We start from the raw sequence: 20,488 nt of genomic DNA on the forward strand, positions 1-20,488 counted from the left end.
GTTTTTTTCTTTTGCTTGTTTCTAACTACTTGAAGCAGGTTCAATTTAACAAGAAGTGAAACGTTTTATTACAGCATAGTTCGAGCCACCCGATAACGTAAATTAACTCCCACTTTTGTTGTTGTGGGAGACATGAAGTTTGCACTCTATGAACGCTTCATTTTACCATGTTAGGGAAGTAACTAAGTGTAAAACTTACTAGTCTGATCCTCATAGGAATTGCTTTTAAGATAAAAAGCGTTTCACTAGATGATGTGAATGCGGTTCAAGCTGCCAGGGAAGATGTCGACGGTGCCTAACATTCAGTTGGTCGCCAGGAGTCTCTGGGAAGACCCACAGTCACAGTATGCTAAGTCAGGGTCCTGGGTATGGTATCGTACCCTGGAGCATGTACTTAGCTTCATGTAACTACTTCTCCCGATCCCAAGAGTGATGTATGCACTATTCTTGAATGCAGCTATTGCCTGTCGGACGACTTTAGACAAACAAACAAACATATAAATGAATCTCTAAACGATGAATAAAGTATAAATTTTCAACAAATAATATAAAATGACAGAATATAATTTATATTTACTTATATAACATTGGTCACCAGTAGTTAGGTCCATACAAACCACAACAACCTGTCATTTTCAGCGTCTAAGACTATGAAAAAAATCTGTTAAAACTACATGAAGAAAACATAACAATGCAATCTTTCTCTTGTTGTCCCGTGAGAGCCTTCTCTTATAATATCAATGGGGAATATAGTTCGCCAGCGCACGAATCACTCATTTTACCCTATTCTTTATCAACTGAATACACTTTACAAAAGAGACTTTCTCGCAACAACATACAGGCCTGTATTTTAATAATTGCGTAAAATCACAAACAATCAAAAATTGTACTCATCATCTACAGCACTCTTCTTGCAATATGTACACTACCCCATTCTTCTTTCTGTTTTAAGTAACCTCCTTTTTTAAAATTTCTAATTTACTTTCAACCGCACATCTGATTCTGTTTACTGCTGATATGAGGTGTCTTTCTAGAATATCGATGTGCCGTTCTGGTTCTTATATACTTTTAAAATTGATGTGTAAGTATTTAAGAGATGTCTAAAATAATTCACTTGAAATAGTTTAAGTTGTCGTCATCAAGAGCTTTGAAAACTTTTGGCCTTGTTCTCATTTACAACCTACACGTCAAGAAAATGAAGTAACCCGTACCAAGCATTATGAATTTAAACTGAACCAATTTACCGTGTTTCGAACTATCATCAAACTGGTCCTAATACTCCCACACTGTGCGCCACTCACTTTCTCTAACTTTATATCAACCTCAATCTGACGAGGGCGACGATGGATGTGATATAGTAATAAAGAATATGTCATTGGGAAGTATAGTGATGTCATTTGGCAGAGTGATAATGTCAGCGGAAAGGGTGGTGATGTCAGTGGAAACGGTGATGATTCCAGTGGAAGAGATGGTGATGTCAGTGGAAAGGGTGGTGATGTCAGCGGAAAGGTGGTGATGTCAGTGGAAAGGATGGTAATGTCAGTGGGAAGTATAGTGATGTCAGTGGAGAGGGTGGTGATGTCAATGGAAAGTATGGTGATGTCAGTGGAAAGGGTTATGATGTCAGTGAAAAGGGTGGTGATGTCACTGGAAAGTGAAAAGGATGGTGATGTCAGTGGAAAGGGTGGTGATGTCAGTGGAAAGGGTGGTGATGTCGGTGGAGAGGGTGGAGATGTTAGTGGAAAGGATGGTGATGCCAGTGGAAAGGGTGGTGATGTCAGTGGGAAGTATAGTGATGTCAGTGGGAGGTATAGTGATGTCAGTGGAGAGGGTGGTAATGTCAATGGGAAGGGTGGTGATGTCAGTGGAGAGGGTGGAGATGTTAGTGGAAAGGATGGTGATGTCAGTGGAAAGGGTGGTGATGTCAGTGGGAAGTATAGTGATGTCAGTGGGAGGTATAGTGATGTCAGTGGGAGGTATAGTGATGGCAGTGTAAAGGGTTGTGATGCAGTGGAAAGGATGGTGATGTCAGTGGGAAGTATAGTGATGTCAGTGGGAGGTATAGTGATGTCAGTGGGAAGTATAGTGATGTCAGCGGGAGGTATAGTGATGTCAGTGGGAAGTATAGTGATGTCAGTGGGAGGTATAGTGATGTCAGTGGGAAGTATAGTGATGTCAGTGGGAGGTATAGTGATGTCAGTGGGAGGTATAGTGATGGCAGTGTAAAGGGTTGTGATGTCAGTGGAAAGGGTGGTGATCTCAGTGGGAAGTAAGCTTATAGTGATGTCAGTGAAAAGGGTGGTGATGTCAGTGGAAAGGGTGGTGATGTCAGTGGGAAGTATAGTGATGTCAGTGGGAGGTATAGTGATGGCAGTGTAAAGGGTTGTGATGTCAGTAGAAAGGATGGTGATCTCAGTTGGAAGTAAGCTTATAGTGATGTCAGTGAAAAGGGTGGTGATGTCAGTGGAGAGGATGGTGGTGTAGTGGAGAGGGTGGTGATGTCAGTGGGAAGGGTGGTAATGTCATTGGGAAGGGTGGTGATGTCAGTGGGAAGGGTGGTGATGTCAGTGGGAAGTAAGCTTATAGTGATGTCAGTGAAAAGGGTGGTGATGTCACTGGAAAGGATGGTGATGTCAGTGGATAGTAGATATGTCATTAGGAAAGTTAGTAATGTCATTGGGAAGGGTGGTGAAGTTATTGGGAAGGGTGTTGATGTCATTCGGTATGGTGCTGATGTCGATAGAAATGATGATGATGTCAGTTAAAAGGATTATGATATCATTAGGCAGGGTAGTGATGTCTGTGTTAAGGCTGATGAAGTCATTTGTAAGAGTGGTGGTGTGATTTGGAAAGTTATTGATGTCATTGGGAAGGTCGATTGTGTAATTGGGAAGGGCGGTGATATCAGTGGGAAGGATGATGATGCAATTGAGAAGGGTGGTGATGTCATGGTAAGGGTGGTGATGTCAGTGGGAAGGGTGATGATGTCATTAGGAGGGGTAGTGATGTCAGAGAGGAGGGTGGAGATGCCGTTAGAAGCGGTGTTTCTGTCACTGGGAAGTGTGGTGATATCATTTCAAGGGGGTTGATGTAATGGAAGGGTGGTATTGTCAGTGGGAATGATGCTGATGTCATTAGGAAGGGTGGTGATGTCAGTTTGAAGGGTGGCATGTCATTGGGAATAGGTAGTGATGTGATTGGGAAGTTCGTGATAATAAAGATGATTGCAAAACCCAGAATAATGGTTATTATATTGATTGAGGATGTTATAACAGAGATTACGGTGGCATAACAGCATTGTGAAATTAAAGTAAGGAAGACATGAGTGTAATTTTTACAGACCAATGTTTCCAGTTTTACTCTCTTTGTAAATTCCAGACTTTAAGCTCGTAAACAGAGCTTGGCTATGAATAATGTACACTTCGTTGCCTATTGAGCGGAAGTCTGCAACATAACAATGCTGCCAATATTAGTGCTAGCTGTGACAATTACGGGGTGGTTCAATACACCTTAATGAGAAGACCAAGAAGATTGTCATTTATACAAAGAATAAAATGTAAGCTGTTGAGCATTCAAAGAGGCCTGGGTAGCTTTTGACCAGCTTACTACATAAACTGTATGTAGTCGAGGTCCATTAGCATGCTGTTATGCTGACCTATTATTACCGTGATTAGGGTTTTCTCGATGCGGCCGACTTGCCCCATGAGATAATCTCTACACAAAAAGTATCTGGTATTGTGATGTTAATATCTGTACTTGTCAAATTCTACCTCCAGTATAGGGGATGGCGTAAATATACGTCCCCAAGGATGGGGTGTCCGGTTCTTGTTGCAATAGTTTATTCTATTTTTAATACGTTTTACTAATAAAGAGTTATATTACCAACCTCTAGGGACGGAGAGTATCGCTTGCCCCTATGGTTTCTCTATGGCATTGAAGTATACAAGTTTGTTTTTTGTATTCTTGTTTTTTACTTCACATTGTCATAAAACTTATCTTAATGTATGCGTTTGTACTTGTTTTGAAATGCGCCTATCGAATCATTTTTGTCGAGTCGAGTTTGTAATCACAAAATAAATGTAAAAGTAAACTAAGGCATGCAGTATACATTTCCCATCAAATTATTACATCCACCTGAAGTGCATCTTTGGTATAATTATGACATTTATATTTCAATCCCTATTTTGTGGAGTTTATGTCCATTATTTAAAAGTATATCCATTTATACAATTTACACACTCTGGCGTTTCAACGCACCTTTTATTTCAACGAAGAGTTCAGAATAATTTTAATTGCTAAGAAAGTGTCGTGAAGACAGTGTCTGTATAATATTTATGATATTTTAAACTTCTCCTCGCAGTATCAATATTTTTCAGGTACCCAACACTGATGTGTTGTCAGATGAGATTTGCACCACAGAGTCTTCTATATCTCGCTGGTTATTATTCAAAGGATAACATAGAAATCGATATAAGCTTATCTCCGTTATGTCATATTGTGGAAATGAACATACAATATAACTAGCGCAATGGACACATCTGAGTAAGAGCAATAGATAGAAAGAAATTCGGGTAGGTGAATGTGTTTGTCGTATGCTTTGGTATACATGGTATAAGGGGTTGAATGGCACCTCGTGTAACAGGTTTAAATTATTTGTCGCGAGAATATGAGGGCGCTATTACAGCTAGGAATTTGAAGAACGAAAACGAGTTTTTCATGTAAAATTTTTGTGCATGTCAGGTGTTAATTGTGCAAGGTTGAAATCTGCTGTGAGTCTGTGTTTGGGTTGCTCGCAGCTCTCTCGCAGTGTATGGTTGTGATTGGTCAACTTTTTCAGCCAACCTGTGAATTTGTTTAATTCGTGCGTATCCATTACCGATGACATTATATCCTCCGACGACCTGTACATATAGCTCTTGCCTCGATGTATGGCCGTAACGTGTCATTCATAGCTTCCATTGATGTTATACCTTTTTCTGTACTGGTTCCTTTTGCGGATGTCTTGCAGTGTTTTGATTGACATGGAGGGCTACTTGAATATTTGTTTGCCTTTCTGTTGTTGTTGATGAATTACTTATTCACATTTTTTAAAAACAGTTATTTTGAAGTTTCTACTGAATGCGAGAACATGCAAATAGAAAACGGAAATTGTAACATTTACAGACAGACTGTCTCAGTGTCCATGTTAATTTGCTTTCATAGTCACTGCCAATTATTTATCAATTAGGGAGGGGCAACAATACTAAATCACTGAACGATTTCCACTTTCGTAGTTTTTATTTACTGTCACTCTGGTATGATCTGAACCAAAAAAGTCCTTGTCATTTATATGGTCTGAAGGTTACCGTCCAGCTGGCAAAAGTGATATGATATGATATTATATGGTATGTTAAAATTAAATTTACAACGAGGCCTAGTCTCCGCGGTGAATAATTAAGTTTAACATGGTTCATCTAAACGATGTTGGACTTATTGATATCAAACTACTTTCCTTACATTTCAGTTACAATCCATGACTATTGCGCGTGACCATACTTGATAAAAAGTGACCCTGTCTTGAATGCCGGTCAAGCAGAAATGATTATTGAAATGAAATTTTGTTGTTGGCTTCTTCACGGATGTGTTGAGATGTTTTCTTCCCAAGGAAAAATTGACAACGTGATTCTTTGCTGTATTCACAATGAGTGTAACTTAAACCAATTGCATATTTTCTCTGGGGCTTGTCTGTCCAGTGAAAAGACGCAATTGATCACCATGGTTACGACTTCTCTTGGGGATAACAAGTCTGAGTGAATGCACTCAGACAACTGTAACGAATATTTCATAACAGACGAGTATGTATTCAGTCATTTTCTGATTTGATGGTTTGACTAGGACTGTAAAACACACGACTTTTTCTGTAGGCAAGGATTTCAAAACTTTAGAAGCTACATTGAAGTACCGCTTGCAGATATTCTGAGGTTTGTCTCAAGAGGTCTCGAAACAAAAAGTTTTTAACTCGTGCTCTAGCTTTCCCCAACGAAAGTTTACACCAATTCCATTTTCTTTACGCTCTTTTGGAATAATGAGGTCAGAGTGCAATGTTTTGAATTCATGGAACATGTTGTTGAAAAATTGTGGATATCTTAATTACAAAGAGGCCTCTAAATCATTTGTTAACTCCATTGGCGAAGGTGAATTTTCGATTTTCACAAAAGAAAATAAGACACTGAAAACTTTGTTCACTTCTAGGACTCTAAGATGTGTCATGACAAGCAGTAGACTAGACAGAACTATGATAATTTGAAATTCCAAAACAACTGGCCCCTAAGGCGAACTCAACCTTAATAGTGAAAGTGGTTATTCATGTATGCAAAAGGAATGCTCCTCGGAACCTTATACGCTTTCAAGTAGGCCACTTGAGTGTGTGTTGATATGTTGGCCTTTGCCTTATCTGATTACGCAAAAGAAATTTCTCTTCTTGAGTTTTATGTTGTAATTCCTTTTATATTGAGTGCATCTAATAAACATCGCCCCCTACCGAGCAACATGCAGTGTCTCCCCTTGCTGTGATGTGATGGACGTTTCTCCGCCGTGATTGGCAACGTTGTACGGTGTTCAAGCCAGACGGTCACATGTTTAGACAAAACTACATGTAAGCCGATATTCAGCCTTATGCGGAGCGAAAAACAGCTGGCGTCGTCTTGGAAGAATGGTCACTCTGACTACTCAGTCCAAAACGACACATGTATCAAATTCAGGTAGCCCTGCACTTAACCAATTGCAAGCACATTTTTCTCAAAACCGTATTTCTTGTCAATGATGGCATAAAAACCCTCCCACACTACTTCTTTTCTAAAACAGAGAATCTAAAGTTTAGTGTAACAGTTTACTCGAAGAATTAAAGGGGTATATATTTTGGGTAGAAAACCTTAATTTTGGTATAAATGACAAAAAATAATGTAAGCAAAAAATTTGAAATGACTTTATGAAATTTAATATCTCATTTGCAACTATATGTAGAAAAAGCGACGATGTAGTTTCGCATCATTTATTCTCATACTTAATGGCAGGGGTTGAAAGACTGACATTCCGAAAGTTATTAAAATCATAATAAGCAAGATTGAAATGATTCCTATCCAACTTGTAAGAAGTTTATCGCTAAACAAAATTGCCGTTTTGTTATATAATATTTAAGCACATAAAGAAGAACAGGATGTTAAGATTGACCCAGCCAGAGTGGAGATGATATTTTTTTTGAATAAGGGAAAAAGAACAAAGAAATAGGGTGATTTGCATACCGGACTACTGTAGTACACTGGGACCTCCCTGGCTGACTCCCTAGGCTGGTGACCCAACAATCATTATTCAAATGTAAAATGAAGTTATTATCAAATAGTAAAAGAGTGTTCTTGGTGTTCGGAATCACGATTAAGGGGAACTTCAGACCACAGTACGCGTAGATGGAGTAAATATATAGATCAGGCGACACAGGAATTAACGTTGCGCTCGAAACTTCATTTCCCCAGGTCAGCCTGATGGCTGCCTGGGGCAACCCTTGGCTCCGAGAGCCCGGAGATATGCTCACTCCAAGGCCACCAAAGTCAGACTCCCAAATTTACAATACTTTGTCGACAAGAAAACTTGCCAACGCTTGTTTCACAATGATTAATACGTAGTATGCACGAGACATGTCACAACACCATTGTTTTAAATCCAAGCTGTGAAAATATGAAAAGCGATACTTGACAGCTACAGTTCTGATAAAAGATCGACTACATTGTCTTTCTATTGTCCAACCTTGCGTGAGACATTTAATGCATAATCATAGGAATTCACGAGACATGCGGGTGCCTGGAATGGCGTTGCCATTGAATTTAAACAGAAGAGACTTGAAAATGTAAATTTGCCGCCAATTTTGAAGAATTACACCTCCGGTAAATCGTGGGAATTCAAGCCCAAGTGGCGAAATGTTGAAATTTGGCGAATTACTAGAATGAAGATTTACAGTAACCGGTGCAAATTATAGAAACATGACATCGTTCTTTCTCCCACAAAGGCTTGCCCTCAAGCCTTATAAAAGGTGTCTCAAATATGGATAGAATACAAAAATATTACATTTACACAAAATACACAAGGAAAGTACAGAATTTCAGAAGAACATAAAGTGGAAAGTACAATTTTTTGTTTGTAATTAGAAACATGACATTGTTCTTTGAAAATAATCGAATAATGTATGTGTTGCAGTGCTGATAGCAGATGTATACAAGCTGTATCGGGCAATGTCCGCGGTTATGTTTGTGATCAAAAGTTTCTCCCAGTGAGATCCGTTTCTAGAACAATTTCGATTACCATATTGACGATGTTCAAATTTAAAAACTAACTATTCAACTCTCCAACCCCCCAACCCTTCGTATCGGAGACGTCTTACGCGTAGCACTGCAGCGTCGGTAATTCTCGTAATTATCTTCACTTAATAAAAAAACACTCCCAACCCCCAAACCAACCCGCGTAGATGAGGCTTCGTATAAAATAAAGACAAACGACTATAAATAATTAGATTTCTCTGTTGAACAATACCAATATTTGGAATTAAAGCGAGTCTACTATACTAACTATTTGACCACAAAAAGCCCTCGAACAATTGTCAAACTCAGTTCGCAGACAAAACACGCTGTTCCAACGATCATACACAGTTCTTTGTTCAACTTCGACAAATCTCGAATCTGCTCACCCTTCAAACTGTTAATACTGTTATCTTCTCATGGTTGATCTACCTTGACGTGCTCTTCGCTAGCTTCCTTGGGTTGAATGATTCAGCTTGCCTCTGTAAATACCATCTTCTTCTGTAATTTTTTTCGGTCTGAATTCTGCATTGTCCATCCTTTATGTCATCCGGGAATTTCACTCAGGTGTCCGGGAGCGACTCGCTTCTCGCAGTTCTATCGGGAAATTCCATTCAGCATTGCTGTGAGAGGCTTATTTTTCTTCGTTTTCGGGGAATCATGCAGCTCAGATTTTGGCAGAACGACTCGCTTTGCAGCTCGAGGCTCGACCAAACACCACATTTGGTCGATATTGCAACCGGGTTTTAGTTCTCCACCATATCAAATTGTAAAAGTTCTCCACCATATCAAATAGTAAAAGAGTGTTCTTGGTGTTCGGAATCACGATTAAGGGGAACTTCAGACCACAGTACGCGTAGATGAAGTAAATACATAGATCAGGCGACACAGGAATTAACGTTGCGCTCGAAACTTTATTTCCCCGGGGATATGCTCACTCCAAGCCACCAAAGTCAGACTCCCAAATTTGCAATACTTTGTCGACAAGAAAACTTGCCAACGCTTGTTTCACAATGATTAATACGTAGTATGCAGGAGACATGTCACAACACCATTGTTTTAAATCCAAGCTGTGAAAATATGAAAAGCGATACTTGACAGCTACAGTTCTGATAAAAATGTTGAAATTTGGCGAATTACTAGAATGAAGATTTACAGTAACCGGTGCAAATTATAGAAACATGACGTTATGCTACTATGAGTGCCAATCGAAAATGTTTTCACGATGTGGACGTTTATCTGCCAAATCAGTGGAGCTTTAGTTCAGGATCTGCTGACAAATGATGGTTTCCGACGCATAAAAAATGAAACTCACTCGTGTAGCGTTGTCAACGACAATTTCTTAGATTCATGGTAATTTATCTGTGGAAATCTCCATCCTAGTAATTAGAAAATATGTCCGAGTGATAAAAGCCGTCTAAGAAAAACCTGTGTCTGGTCATGTTGAATGTGCTTTCAACTGAGTCGAAAGGAATTATCCAAAGGAAACCTCAAAACAGATTTGATGCAGCTTAACATTGAGCATTACCTGTAAGTAATCGAAAATGGTTTTCCTGCATAGCTCACTGAGATTTCCATAAATCAATGAAACAACGCTCAATGTATGGGTGAGTGACAAACTGGTACAAGTATTGCTACTCTACCAAGAAAGATGATCAGCTATGTGTTCTGGATTGATGATGTCGTTCGTTTATCAAAGGACCTGAGCAATGCCTTTGATACAAGGGTGAACTGAGAAGGACTGCTTGCTCACAAATGAGGATCAGCTTTGATGATCGGTAGTGCTGCTTTGATAATTGTTCAAAACGTTGACTTTGAATATGTTATGAAGAGGAAATAGACGGGGTGACGACTGGAAACGACGAGGGTGAAAACTAAACTGGGCAAATCCTTTGAGTAGGCACAGAATGTAAGGAAGCTAAGCAGTTGCAAAGGAATTTCCAGGCAGAGTAGAATAGGCAAGAAGTTGGCAGAAATCAGCAGAAATAGAAATTTGGAGAAGACATCAGCAATTATGGCAGCTGTTGTTACAACACCTGCAGTCACAGACTGTACCTTTCGAAACCAATTCTTGTGCTAAAACGTATCTGTGTTGCAGTAATCGGTATATTGTTTGGAGTAAACTGATAAGATTCGACTGGTTTATAGGATATAACTAGTCGTAGATTTACAATGTAGCATAAAAACTATTGAAAGAAAGTGGTAGCATCGGAGTACGCGCCAAATTTTCACAGTTATAAATACAACCTTTAGGAATCGTTCTGATCGCTCCCACAATGCAACGCAGAACACTAAAATGTGACACTGGCTTTGGTTTCTATCCTCGCACCGTATCACGTGAAACTGCTCGCCGTCGACACCACATTACACTGTGTACCCATGCACGACAATGAGATGATGCACAAACTAGTTGTGAACGTGATGCCCCAAACGTTCATGACGTCATTTACATATGTGTTGCTTCAAGCGAAACTAATCGCAGTAGTTTCACGTGTCCTAACCTTTAAGGCGAACTTGAAAAGAAAAACGTTCGTCTCAAAAAAGCTTTGCATGATCAAATGACGCCCTTATTGAAACCTGCTCAACAAGAACAGTCTTGCATGTTCAAAAGCAATCGCAAATTTGCTAAATATTTTCGGTTTTTTGGTGAAGGGGATTACTGTCGACCGATCCTTGCTTTTTAACAGAGGCACGTAAATATTATTTCGCAATTATCGCTGACTGTGCTATGATTGCGAAAAGGGTTCGATATACAGCCTCCCTTGGTCACGATCAAAACCGAAATGCCGGTATACGAACGTCATTCGCCTGGAAAACAAAGTCGTTTTTGGAGAAGCTTTTACGAAAGGGGAAGAAAAGAAAATGATGGCTAATACAAAAATATTCGAACTGCCAAGGTAAGTTGTTCTCTGAAAATTATGTTGACCAAACGGCGTGTTTTTCTATCGTCAAACGATTTGAATAAAATTTACATATATCGTCTAAAAAGTTGGTACTGAACTCCGGTTATGGAGACGACACAGCGCAGCCAGCGGCAAGCATTGGTGATACACCTTCAGGTTTGCTATTCATCTATCCAAGCAATTGGCCTATTTTAGTCTCTATTAGCCATTCTTAGCTAGCTGTTAGCTGGCTATCAGCTTTTTAGACGGCTATAATAACTGTATGTTTGCGGATTTCTATAAGAATTTATCAAACATTTTTTGAAACATTACACGACATCGCACATTCTATAATTTTGCATTCTGCCTTCAAACAACAAATTTATATCACAATATATATACAAACAATCCAACTAAAAACTATCTGATATCCTTTGATTTACTTATTCCAATTTTTAACATTGTAAGTCCAAAGTCATAAATGCTCTATCTCTATCTCCAGGAAAAATGTGAGGTACTCCTCAACAATATATCCACTGTACTATATGTTGCTATTAGTATGACATTTCAAAGAATGTACTCTTCTTGAAAGTTTGCTAGCACTGCATTATCATGGACCTTGGAGCTCCTAGGGTTCTTTTGATTATTTAATTAATGATGACTTGCCGACTGCAGCCAAGCTCTGAAGAGTGACTAGGAGTTTGTGAATAAATGTACATAAACGCAGGGACGTTTATGACATACTATCATTATCACATGTTGCAGACGAACATTTTCACACTTTGTCCGTCTTACTGAATTATTACGATCGGTTCACATTTTCTTTATATTTGAATAGCATCAACTTGTTTTTTTCCTGAACCTAACAGCCTCCCACTTCGCCTGTTTTTTATATTACCATCTTATGTTAGATATGTCATAGCTTCAGTGGATTATCGATTTTCGTTTCCTAATTTCTTTATCTTTCTCTGCTGTACTAGCTTTATTACAAACGTTCTCGACTAAATTTGCATAATAGAATATGTCACTAGGTATTTCATGATTTTGCTTCGCCCCGAAAAGACATGTTCATTTACGTCTTTGAAGAAATGATGTATGCTATCACATGAAACCATGATACCATTAATTTTATTGGTTCTGTAGGGTTCATTTATCTAATTCAAGAGAATTCTTCTGTGTACACATAAAGACCAGTCAGACTAGGAACTTCGTATGTTAAGAAGCCGACTTGTTCGGTATTCTCTGATGTATCCACTGGCAAGCTGGTAGCCAGCTGATAGCCAGCTAACAACAGCGATTATAGACTTAAAGACTGCTTCTAGCCTGATCAGCCAACTAGCAAGGCCTTCTAATAAGTCAGCTGAAGTGAGCTGGTATCCCCTTAATAGTAAACTAAAACTCTTACAGCAAATAGCGGCTAAAATGACTAATAAATCAAATAGCTGACTAGCCAGGCTTTCAAAGAACTCACTGCATAGCTCGTTTTATTACTTCAAGGTGGCCTTTAGCGGCTAAAATGACTCTGGAAATTCAGAAAAGCTTGACTAGCCGTATAAAACTAAATGTAAGCTAATCGTATGGCTATCCTTGTCATCAGCTACCTAACTATTCAGTAGGATATTCACCAACCTAAGATCTCTCACCGTACTCAGATAATTATCTTCTGGTTGGAGTAGCACTGCACTGTTTGAACACATAGCGGCGCTGTCTGTGAAGGGATTATTCAATCAGTGCCAACTGAAGATAGATAAAAATTAAAAGAGCGTCCTCTGTCGATCAAGTTCTATATATTACGGGCTTTAGGAATCTATTATAATACTTCAGTTGTCATGGAAACGACGTCGACACAAAACATCTTAAGATCTTCTGAAACAAAACAAATGAAAAGCCGTTTAACAGTAAGGCAACATCTATACCCGGTCCTTGCTTCGATACGAGACTCTCAAATCTATGCATGTCTGTCTTACAATCTGCATGGCAAAATAAAATGTTTTGTGAGTGACACGTATGCTTCAACGATAAGAGCCCTTTATCTGTCTAAATATTCTAAAACCGACCAATTTTCTGAATATTTCATATCCAATCTCTTTTCGTTGACGATATGAATCACATGTCATTCTGTATCACCAATGATTCAGTATATCTTTGCTTGCTGGTTTTCATAATAGAATACCAACGTCATCAATTTGTAAATTTTCACGCTTTGCGAATTTCCACCGAAATTAAAGTAAGGTTTGCCTAAACGTTGATTTCGGAGAAAAAAAGCCGTACTTGAACTGATTTTCATTGTGCAAGGGTTTCAATTTCCCTATTTTCATGGTTATGAGACTATTTATATTTATATTCAGTATGACATGCAGATGGTGCTACAGGTATTGAAAATAAACTAGGCTAATCAAAATAAACTAGATATAACGCAGCATATGTTGTATACCAGCTGCTATGTATGTAGGTCACCACAGGTCATAAAGGATGACGAGCACCCTCAGAAACATATACTTGGCTGAGCCACAGAGAACCATAGACAGAGTCGCAACGCTTGCATGCCTTTTAGTCCATGGTTGTCTCGGTAGACTATTGGCTTTTCATATTAAAATGAGCTTCAAAGGTGTTAAACTTTTTGGAGGCTTTGTTTGTGGTTGATAATTACACGAGATTATGCGAAAAATACGACGAGATGGCATCGTACTGCCAGTCGCGTAGCAACCATAGTTACTTTGTGAGCTCTCAGGCCAGAAAAACTGCTTCACGCCAATCAAAACATGACACGCCAGCAGTTTCATAAACATGTCCTTCCTTGACGCACGTGTAAAAGACGGTATGACTGACCGTGAACCATTGAGTAAAACCAGACAGTATCGATAAAAGACTTTCAAATTTGGTTCAAACGCACTCATTATATATTCATAAAAATATGAGAGGAATTTTTAAAACGATTAAACTCACTTTCCTGAAGCTCAAAATACTCCCCTTTTCGCCAGCACGTCAATTCCGTTCAGCACCACACGACAACAACAACACAAACTTTGCTGAACATACTTTCGCTTAACAATTGGCGAAAATCCAAAATTTACCGAAGGATGCATGGTCGGCACTCTTCGGAAAAGTGAGGCGAGAGCAAACATGGATGGGTTACGTAACCGCTTCACGCCTTAAACAATACCCGTTGCGACTCTGTCCATGTTTCTCTGTGGCTGAGCGAAAATTAACAGTAGCTGTAAGTTTTTTCACTATTTTCGTTTGTGTCTGTCGGGAATTTTTTTCTATGCCCTAAAGTGTGTTGATACAACTAATCTTCAGCCTGTCAACAAAGCCTATATTCAAGTAAAAGGCATTCATTGTTTACAATGTTATTTGAATTTAAGTCCGGACAAAAATTTATTTGTCAAAAATAACAACTCGATGAACAGGTCTAGTTGTTGAGCTTAACTCTGTGTGTTTCAACGTGTTTCGGAGAGCAGAAAAAGAAACTGTGGTTGACATTAAAACAAAAATAGTGACTAAGAACTCGTCAAAAGTTACAGCTACTCGGCCCTCCCTTTCACCATGTAAATGAAAACACTGCATTATGAACATCCAGCGAGGCGTCGAGACACCGGGTGACAGAGTCGAATAGTTTCAATTTGTCACCGAGGTTTATTTGAACATTTCAAAATATCCTTTAATTTTTGAATTTTCTAAAATCTATCTTATTAAATTCGATGCGTGTCACTTGCCATTCATAATTTAAGTTAGAGCCTGTAAAAGTTGCGGGTTGCAATGTATTGAATACATGCAACCTCGGCCTGTATATCAAAATCGTTCACGCTAACTTTCACACATTTGCTGTCACAAGGTGGTAGAAAATCCTCGAAACAGTTACGAGTTGGAACGGCCAGAAATAGAATTTAGGAACCAGACTGAGTAATGTTGCGAAAAGAACGAAACACACCCACACAAAATGTACCAATTTGACATACACCCGGGGCCAAATTAAAGGTATACAGTCACCAGTAATCTAAATATGCCCATATATGGTCAAAAGGGCGTTCCTTGGTATTCAAAATACCCATGTGAGCGCGCTGTTTTTAAAAAGCGGCCACCAACTTAAAATCTGTGATTGGTTACATTTTCTCTTTCCATGGTAAATGTGGCAAAATTGGAACAGGTGACAGTATAACTGTTAATTATGATCACTTGATGCTAGCTTTGCGTGGCAGAGGGTGTGTGTTGCTGGCCATATTGCCGGTAACACGCAGCCCTGTCAAGCAGAGCTAACTTGATGCAGTCAAAATTTTGTTTGTACGAGGGCAAACCCAGCTCTACCAAGGGTTGTAAATGGGAGTTCACCATTCTCACCCTGTGTTCAAGATTGTCTGCATAGATCACTCACGTTTGTATGACGCTAATATCAGTGATCTCAACGAAAAGGTGTTGCTTCAATAAACTAATTATTGAGTTACGAGTAGAGGCTTTACATGTAATGTATAGAAGTAGTTATCTTGTGTCTCCATTTTGAACACAGGGTGTCAATCGTTGGCACTCATGAACAACTCTTGGCAGGGTCAGTTTTGTCTTTATACAGACAAATTTTGACCGCATTAAGTAGGTTTAACCAAAGGTTATGTAGTCACGGGCATAACATTGTTGAAACAACACGGCAGTTGATTTCTCTTCAAATAAGGAGAGCTTTAAATTAAGGTATTTCGCGCCTCGAAAGTCAAAGACTTAAACTTTTGCTCAAACTTTCATGAAGGAATCGTTCAACATTCTCTTCCAAAATGAAGAATAAAAATCGGGGGTTACAATGCAAATTTTGGTACTAGAGAAACAAATAACTCAAGATTTACCGATATTTAAAATTCAAAATGGCCACCATCGCTGTGTTAACCCCATGGAGAAAAATAAAATTTTCGAATTTCGAAAAACTAAAAAAATGAAAAGTTTTCTTACACCAAGAGCTTTAAATGAATCGCTATTGGTGGTATATTAGAAATGAACTGTAAAAGGTTGGCAGTCTGAATATCTGTCCCCGAGGATCGTCTACCTTAAAGGTATACTGTCACCTGTTCCAATTTTGCCACAGTTACCATGGAAAGAGAAAATCTGACCAATCACAGATTTTAAGCGGGTGGCCGCTTTTTAAAATTTGAATACCAAGGAACGCCCCTTTGACTATATATGGGCATATTTAGATTTCAGGTGACTGTATACCTTTAAACACCAGTGTACTATTTTCAAGTTAATTTGCAATTAACATACGACGCGCCAAATGTAAAAAAAAATAATGTACACGATCACCTTTATTTCAGAGAGAGAACAGCTAGGAAATGTTTATATAGAGGAATCTTAAATATATATATATATATATATTATATATATATATATATATATATATATATATATATATATATATACATACAAACACAGCGCCCTCACACGGGAAATTTGAATACCAGGAACGCCCCTTTGACTATATATGGGCATATTTAGATTTCAGGTGACTGTATACCTTTAAACACCAGTGTACTATTTTCAAGTTAATTTGCAATTAACATACGACGCGCCAAATGTAAAAAAATAATGTACACGATCACCTTTATTTCAGAGAGAGAACAGCTAGGAACTGTTTATATAGAGCAATCTTAAATATATATATATATATTATATATATATATATATATATATATATTATATATATATATATATATATATATATATATATATATATATATACATACATACAAACACACATATACATCGGCCATACATATGTATTCATATATATACATACGCATAAAGGGTATTCATTTATACATGTAGAATACATACATACATACATACATACATACATACATACATACATACATACATACATACATACATACATACACATACATACATACATACTTATCATCATACACACAGATACATACATACTTACTTACATACTTGTATGTATGTAGGCCCCATATACATATACTGAAATAAGGGTGATTGTGTAAATAATTGTTTACATTTGGCGCCTCGTATCATCATTGGACACTGATTGTGGAAATCGACCAGTCTATGCTGGTGGTAACAGAAATTAAAATCACGATACCATGTATTTGTTTCATAGGGATTATCTCAGGAGGAAGGACAGCTGAACAATTCTACTTTCGCATCTTCGGTAAACTTTACGAATAGAAAGAGGACAGTTGACACAACGCAAGTGTGAAAACAGTCCGTAAAGTTTATCACGCCTGGCGTTCAAGTGGAAGTTGCGCAGTCCGTACATCTAAACGCTGCATTTCCAATACGACATCATTCGTATTGATAAATGGTCATTTGAAACAGTTTGAACCCATTTTTATGCATTCCCTGTGTCTGAATAGTGCAGGAAATGACCCTTCAATCAACTTATCCGGGGAGTGGAAATACAGAAAACCCCTGAGAGAAACAGTAGGTCCCATAGTTCATATGATTGTTGCTGAACCAGTGAAGTACCCCCCCCCCCCGCCACTATAAATGCCAACTCACATAATAATTGAACATAAAGTAATAATAGTGAATTTTTTGTTAACCAGTGAACAGAAGTTAAGGATATAAATATGAATACTAGACGTAAAGAGAGAAATCATATTGAAAATTAAATGAATGTCTTTGGAAAGATACATGATGGTTCGCAAAGCCTTATTGGAGACTACCTTCCAAGAAGCGGAAGATAGCACTGTGTCGTGCATGTCGGTAAAGTGATTGTAAATGTCATCGAGTCAATAAATCAACCAAAAGATCTTGTACATTGCGGTAATACAAAAGGAAAGATCTGATTTTCAACTGTAGCTTAGTTAAGCTCATTATTCGGAGTCTTCTAACTTGTATTTTACGGTCAGTAGCTAAGCAACAAATCTCCTTTTCCCGACCTATCAGATACATTTAGTCATGTAAAGAGTACTATGTCCTATAGCACTTTATCTGACGCATTGATGCTCAGAGGACATGTAGCTTGGCATAAATCAAAGGTGACCTGGAGCAAATCATGCTTCACGGGATTAATGCGACCCTTAATACGACCTACGCACAGTCTTGTCATGCTAAGAAGAGACTTCACTTCCAATAGTTAAACTGTACATCAACCTCTTTATCGTTGTTGGAGTTGTAAAATGAAAAGTTTAAGTCTGTGAGCTCTACAGATATTTTGTTCGTCACGAGTCTGTACAGTTTGATGATTATCGAACTGGGAAGTGAGGCGGCATACTATACTGGACAGTTAGCGCGTTGTAGACCTTATTTAACCATTATATGTTTTATATCGTCATAAAGAAACATAAAACGTTCCTGTCACGGCACTTCAGTTACAGGACCGGTGTAACTTTTGATCAAAAATACTTCACACTTTTATCATGAAACAGAAGTTACATATTTATTGATGTAGCTGAGTTCCATTGCATTAGGTTTGATGGATTACACATTGCACTGTTACCACAACGTAATAAGGCATATAAATAAATATGGTATGTCTGTTTCTCCAATGATTTCAATTGTCATCAATGACATGTATAGAAGGCTTGATCCACTGTCCCGTGGATAGAGGGACTGTGCTTGGTCGTTTTCAATAATAAACTGAGATCGATATACGGCAGATGCCACGTATGGGATAGGATACCTTCAGTCATTTTAAAACTTCTGATTTCACATTTCGTTTATAAAGTCGATATATCTTCCTGAATTTGAACGTGTTTAATCTTTCAAGTCCTCTTCATGTTTGCTTTGTTAGTTAATTATATATTGTAGGTGTTACTTTATCTATAAAAATCGATCTGGACAAGAAGAATCAGTAATTGGTTCGATTACATTGAACATTCCTGAGAATGAATGAAGATCTAGGGCCCGTAGACGGCCGCCTTCCAGTCAGTACGTTCGCATGGGAGTAGGGAAGGGCAGTCATTCGCTGAAATGTTTAAACATGAGCGCTGATAGTATACTGCTGTCTGTCCATTGGTCCATCCTTGTGTCTATCCGTCTGTATGTCTGTTTGCCTATCTTTCTGTCAATCAATATGTGTTCCATTACTCCCATGATTGATGAACATATACAGGTGGTCATTAATTACAGGTGTATACTATGACTACAAGGACATGACTAAGCCAATGCTTTGCTTAGCTTGGCTCGTATAATTACCCAGTGCGTTAATTTGCAGAATTATTATATAATTATATATTAGAAACAATTGGTAATTTATAACGACGACATGGCAATTGATGGAAATAGATAAACCATTAATTACACCGATTCATTTCTGTTCAGTACAATGATAAATTTCTCGGTTAACTGTAAATTGACAGACGATTTGCATTTTAACGAAACCATATATAAAGAAATCGCATGTCTAATAGTTCTTTGTGGGATATTCAATATTTGATTTACAGGATAGTTCAGATGCGCTATGTATCCCGAAAGAAAGTTTTGTTGGGATGTACTAATAGAATTATTGCTTATTAGCATAAGTAATAAAACTTCAAATAACAACACGGAAATGTAATTACCATCTTCTTGGAAATAGTCTGTATGACTGCTTAATTTGAACTTCATATTTTGACTCTAAAAGGCAACCTCTTTCAAATTAATGTAATTCAAAATTTATACACTATTTAATGAGAATTCTGCTGGATAAATCGTCTTGTTCTATTTACCTTACTGTTTGACTGAGACGGTGAAGGCCTCTTCGTCACAAATCGCAAGCTGAAATGTTTCATTTATTTTCGTATTGGCATGCAGGTTTTCTCAAGTCGTGTTATTCTAAAATTACTGACTTGAACTTAAAACATTTGATATTGAATGTACTCTGTAAAATGTTCAGTATTACGAAGCATTGATTCATTTTCATAATTGATTTCATAAAAAACGAAGCACTGATTCATTTTCATAATTGTTTTCATAAAAAACGAAGCACTGATTCATTTTCATAATTGTTTTCATAAAAAATCACCACAGCTCTATTGCTTGTACCTTAGTGCATAGCTTGTTTATCACTTCGAGGACTTCATGTTTTTTACTATGAAACATTGGAGCAGCATTCAGTTCACGTCTTGTTTTTTCATGAGCGGTTTCAGGAGGGACATTAAATGTCATTGAAGGATAAGCATCGCTCACATTTTTGCAACAAATTGCAAAGGTCAAACAAATTATAAACAGCCAAGTCATATTTTAATATGAAGACTTTTATAAAGTCATCCCACCTTGTTACTAACTTATTTGTACTTCCGGCATATTTTCTGAAAACCTGAACTTGGTTCTGCTTATGAACATTCTCTGAAAGTA

General features: G+C 37.9%; 1 protein-coding gene across 1 annotated transcript; it reads left to right on the forward strand.

The window, feature by feature from the left end:
- The first annotated feature begins 282 nt into the window (after positions 1-282).
- Positions 283-2,226, forward strand: LOC139122329 (SUMO-interacting motif-containing protein 1-like). The gene is made up of 2 exons (XM_070687723.1): positions 283-366; positions 1,405-2,226. Exons 1-2 carry the CDS (start codon positions 283-285, stop codon positions 2,224-2,226), a joined length of 906 nt encoding a protein of 301 aa, XP_070543824.1.
- The last annotated feature ends 18,262 nt before the right edge of the window (positions 2,227-20,488 follow it).

The sequence above is a fragment of the Ptychodera flava genome, chromosome 22 (assembly GCF_041260155.1).
Source record: "Ptychodera flava strain L36383 chromosome 22, AS_Pfla_20210202, whole genome shotgun sequence".
NCBI lineage: Eukaryota > Metazoa > Hemichordata > Enteropneusta > Ptychoderidae > Ptychodera > Ptychodera flava.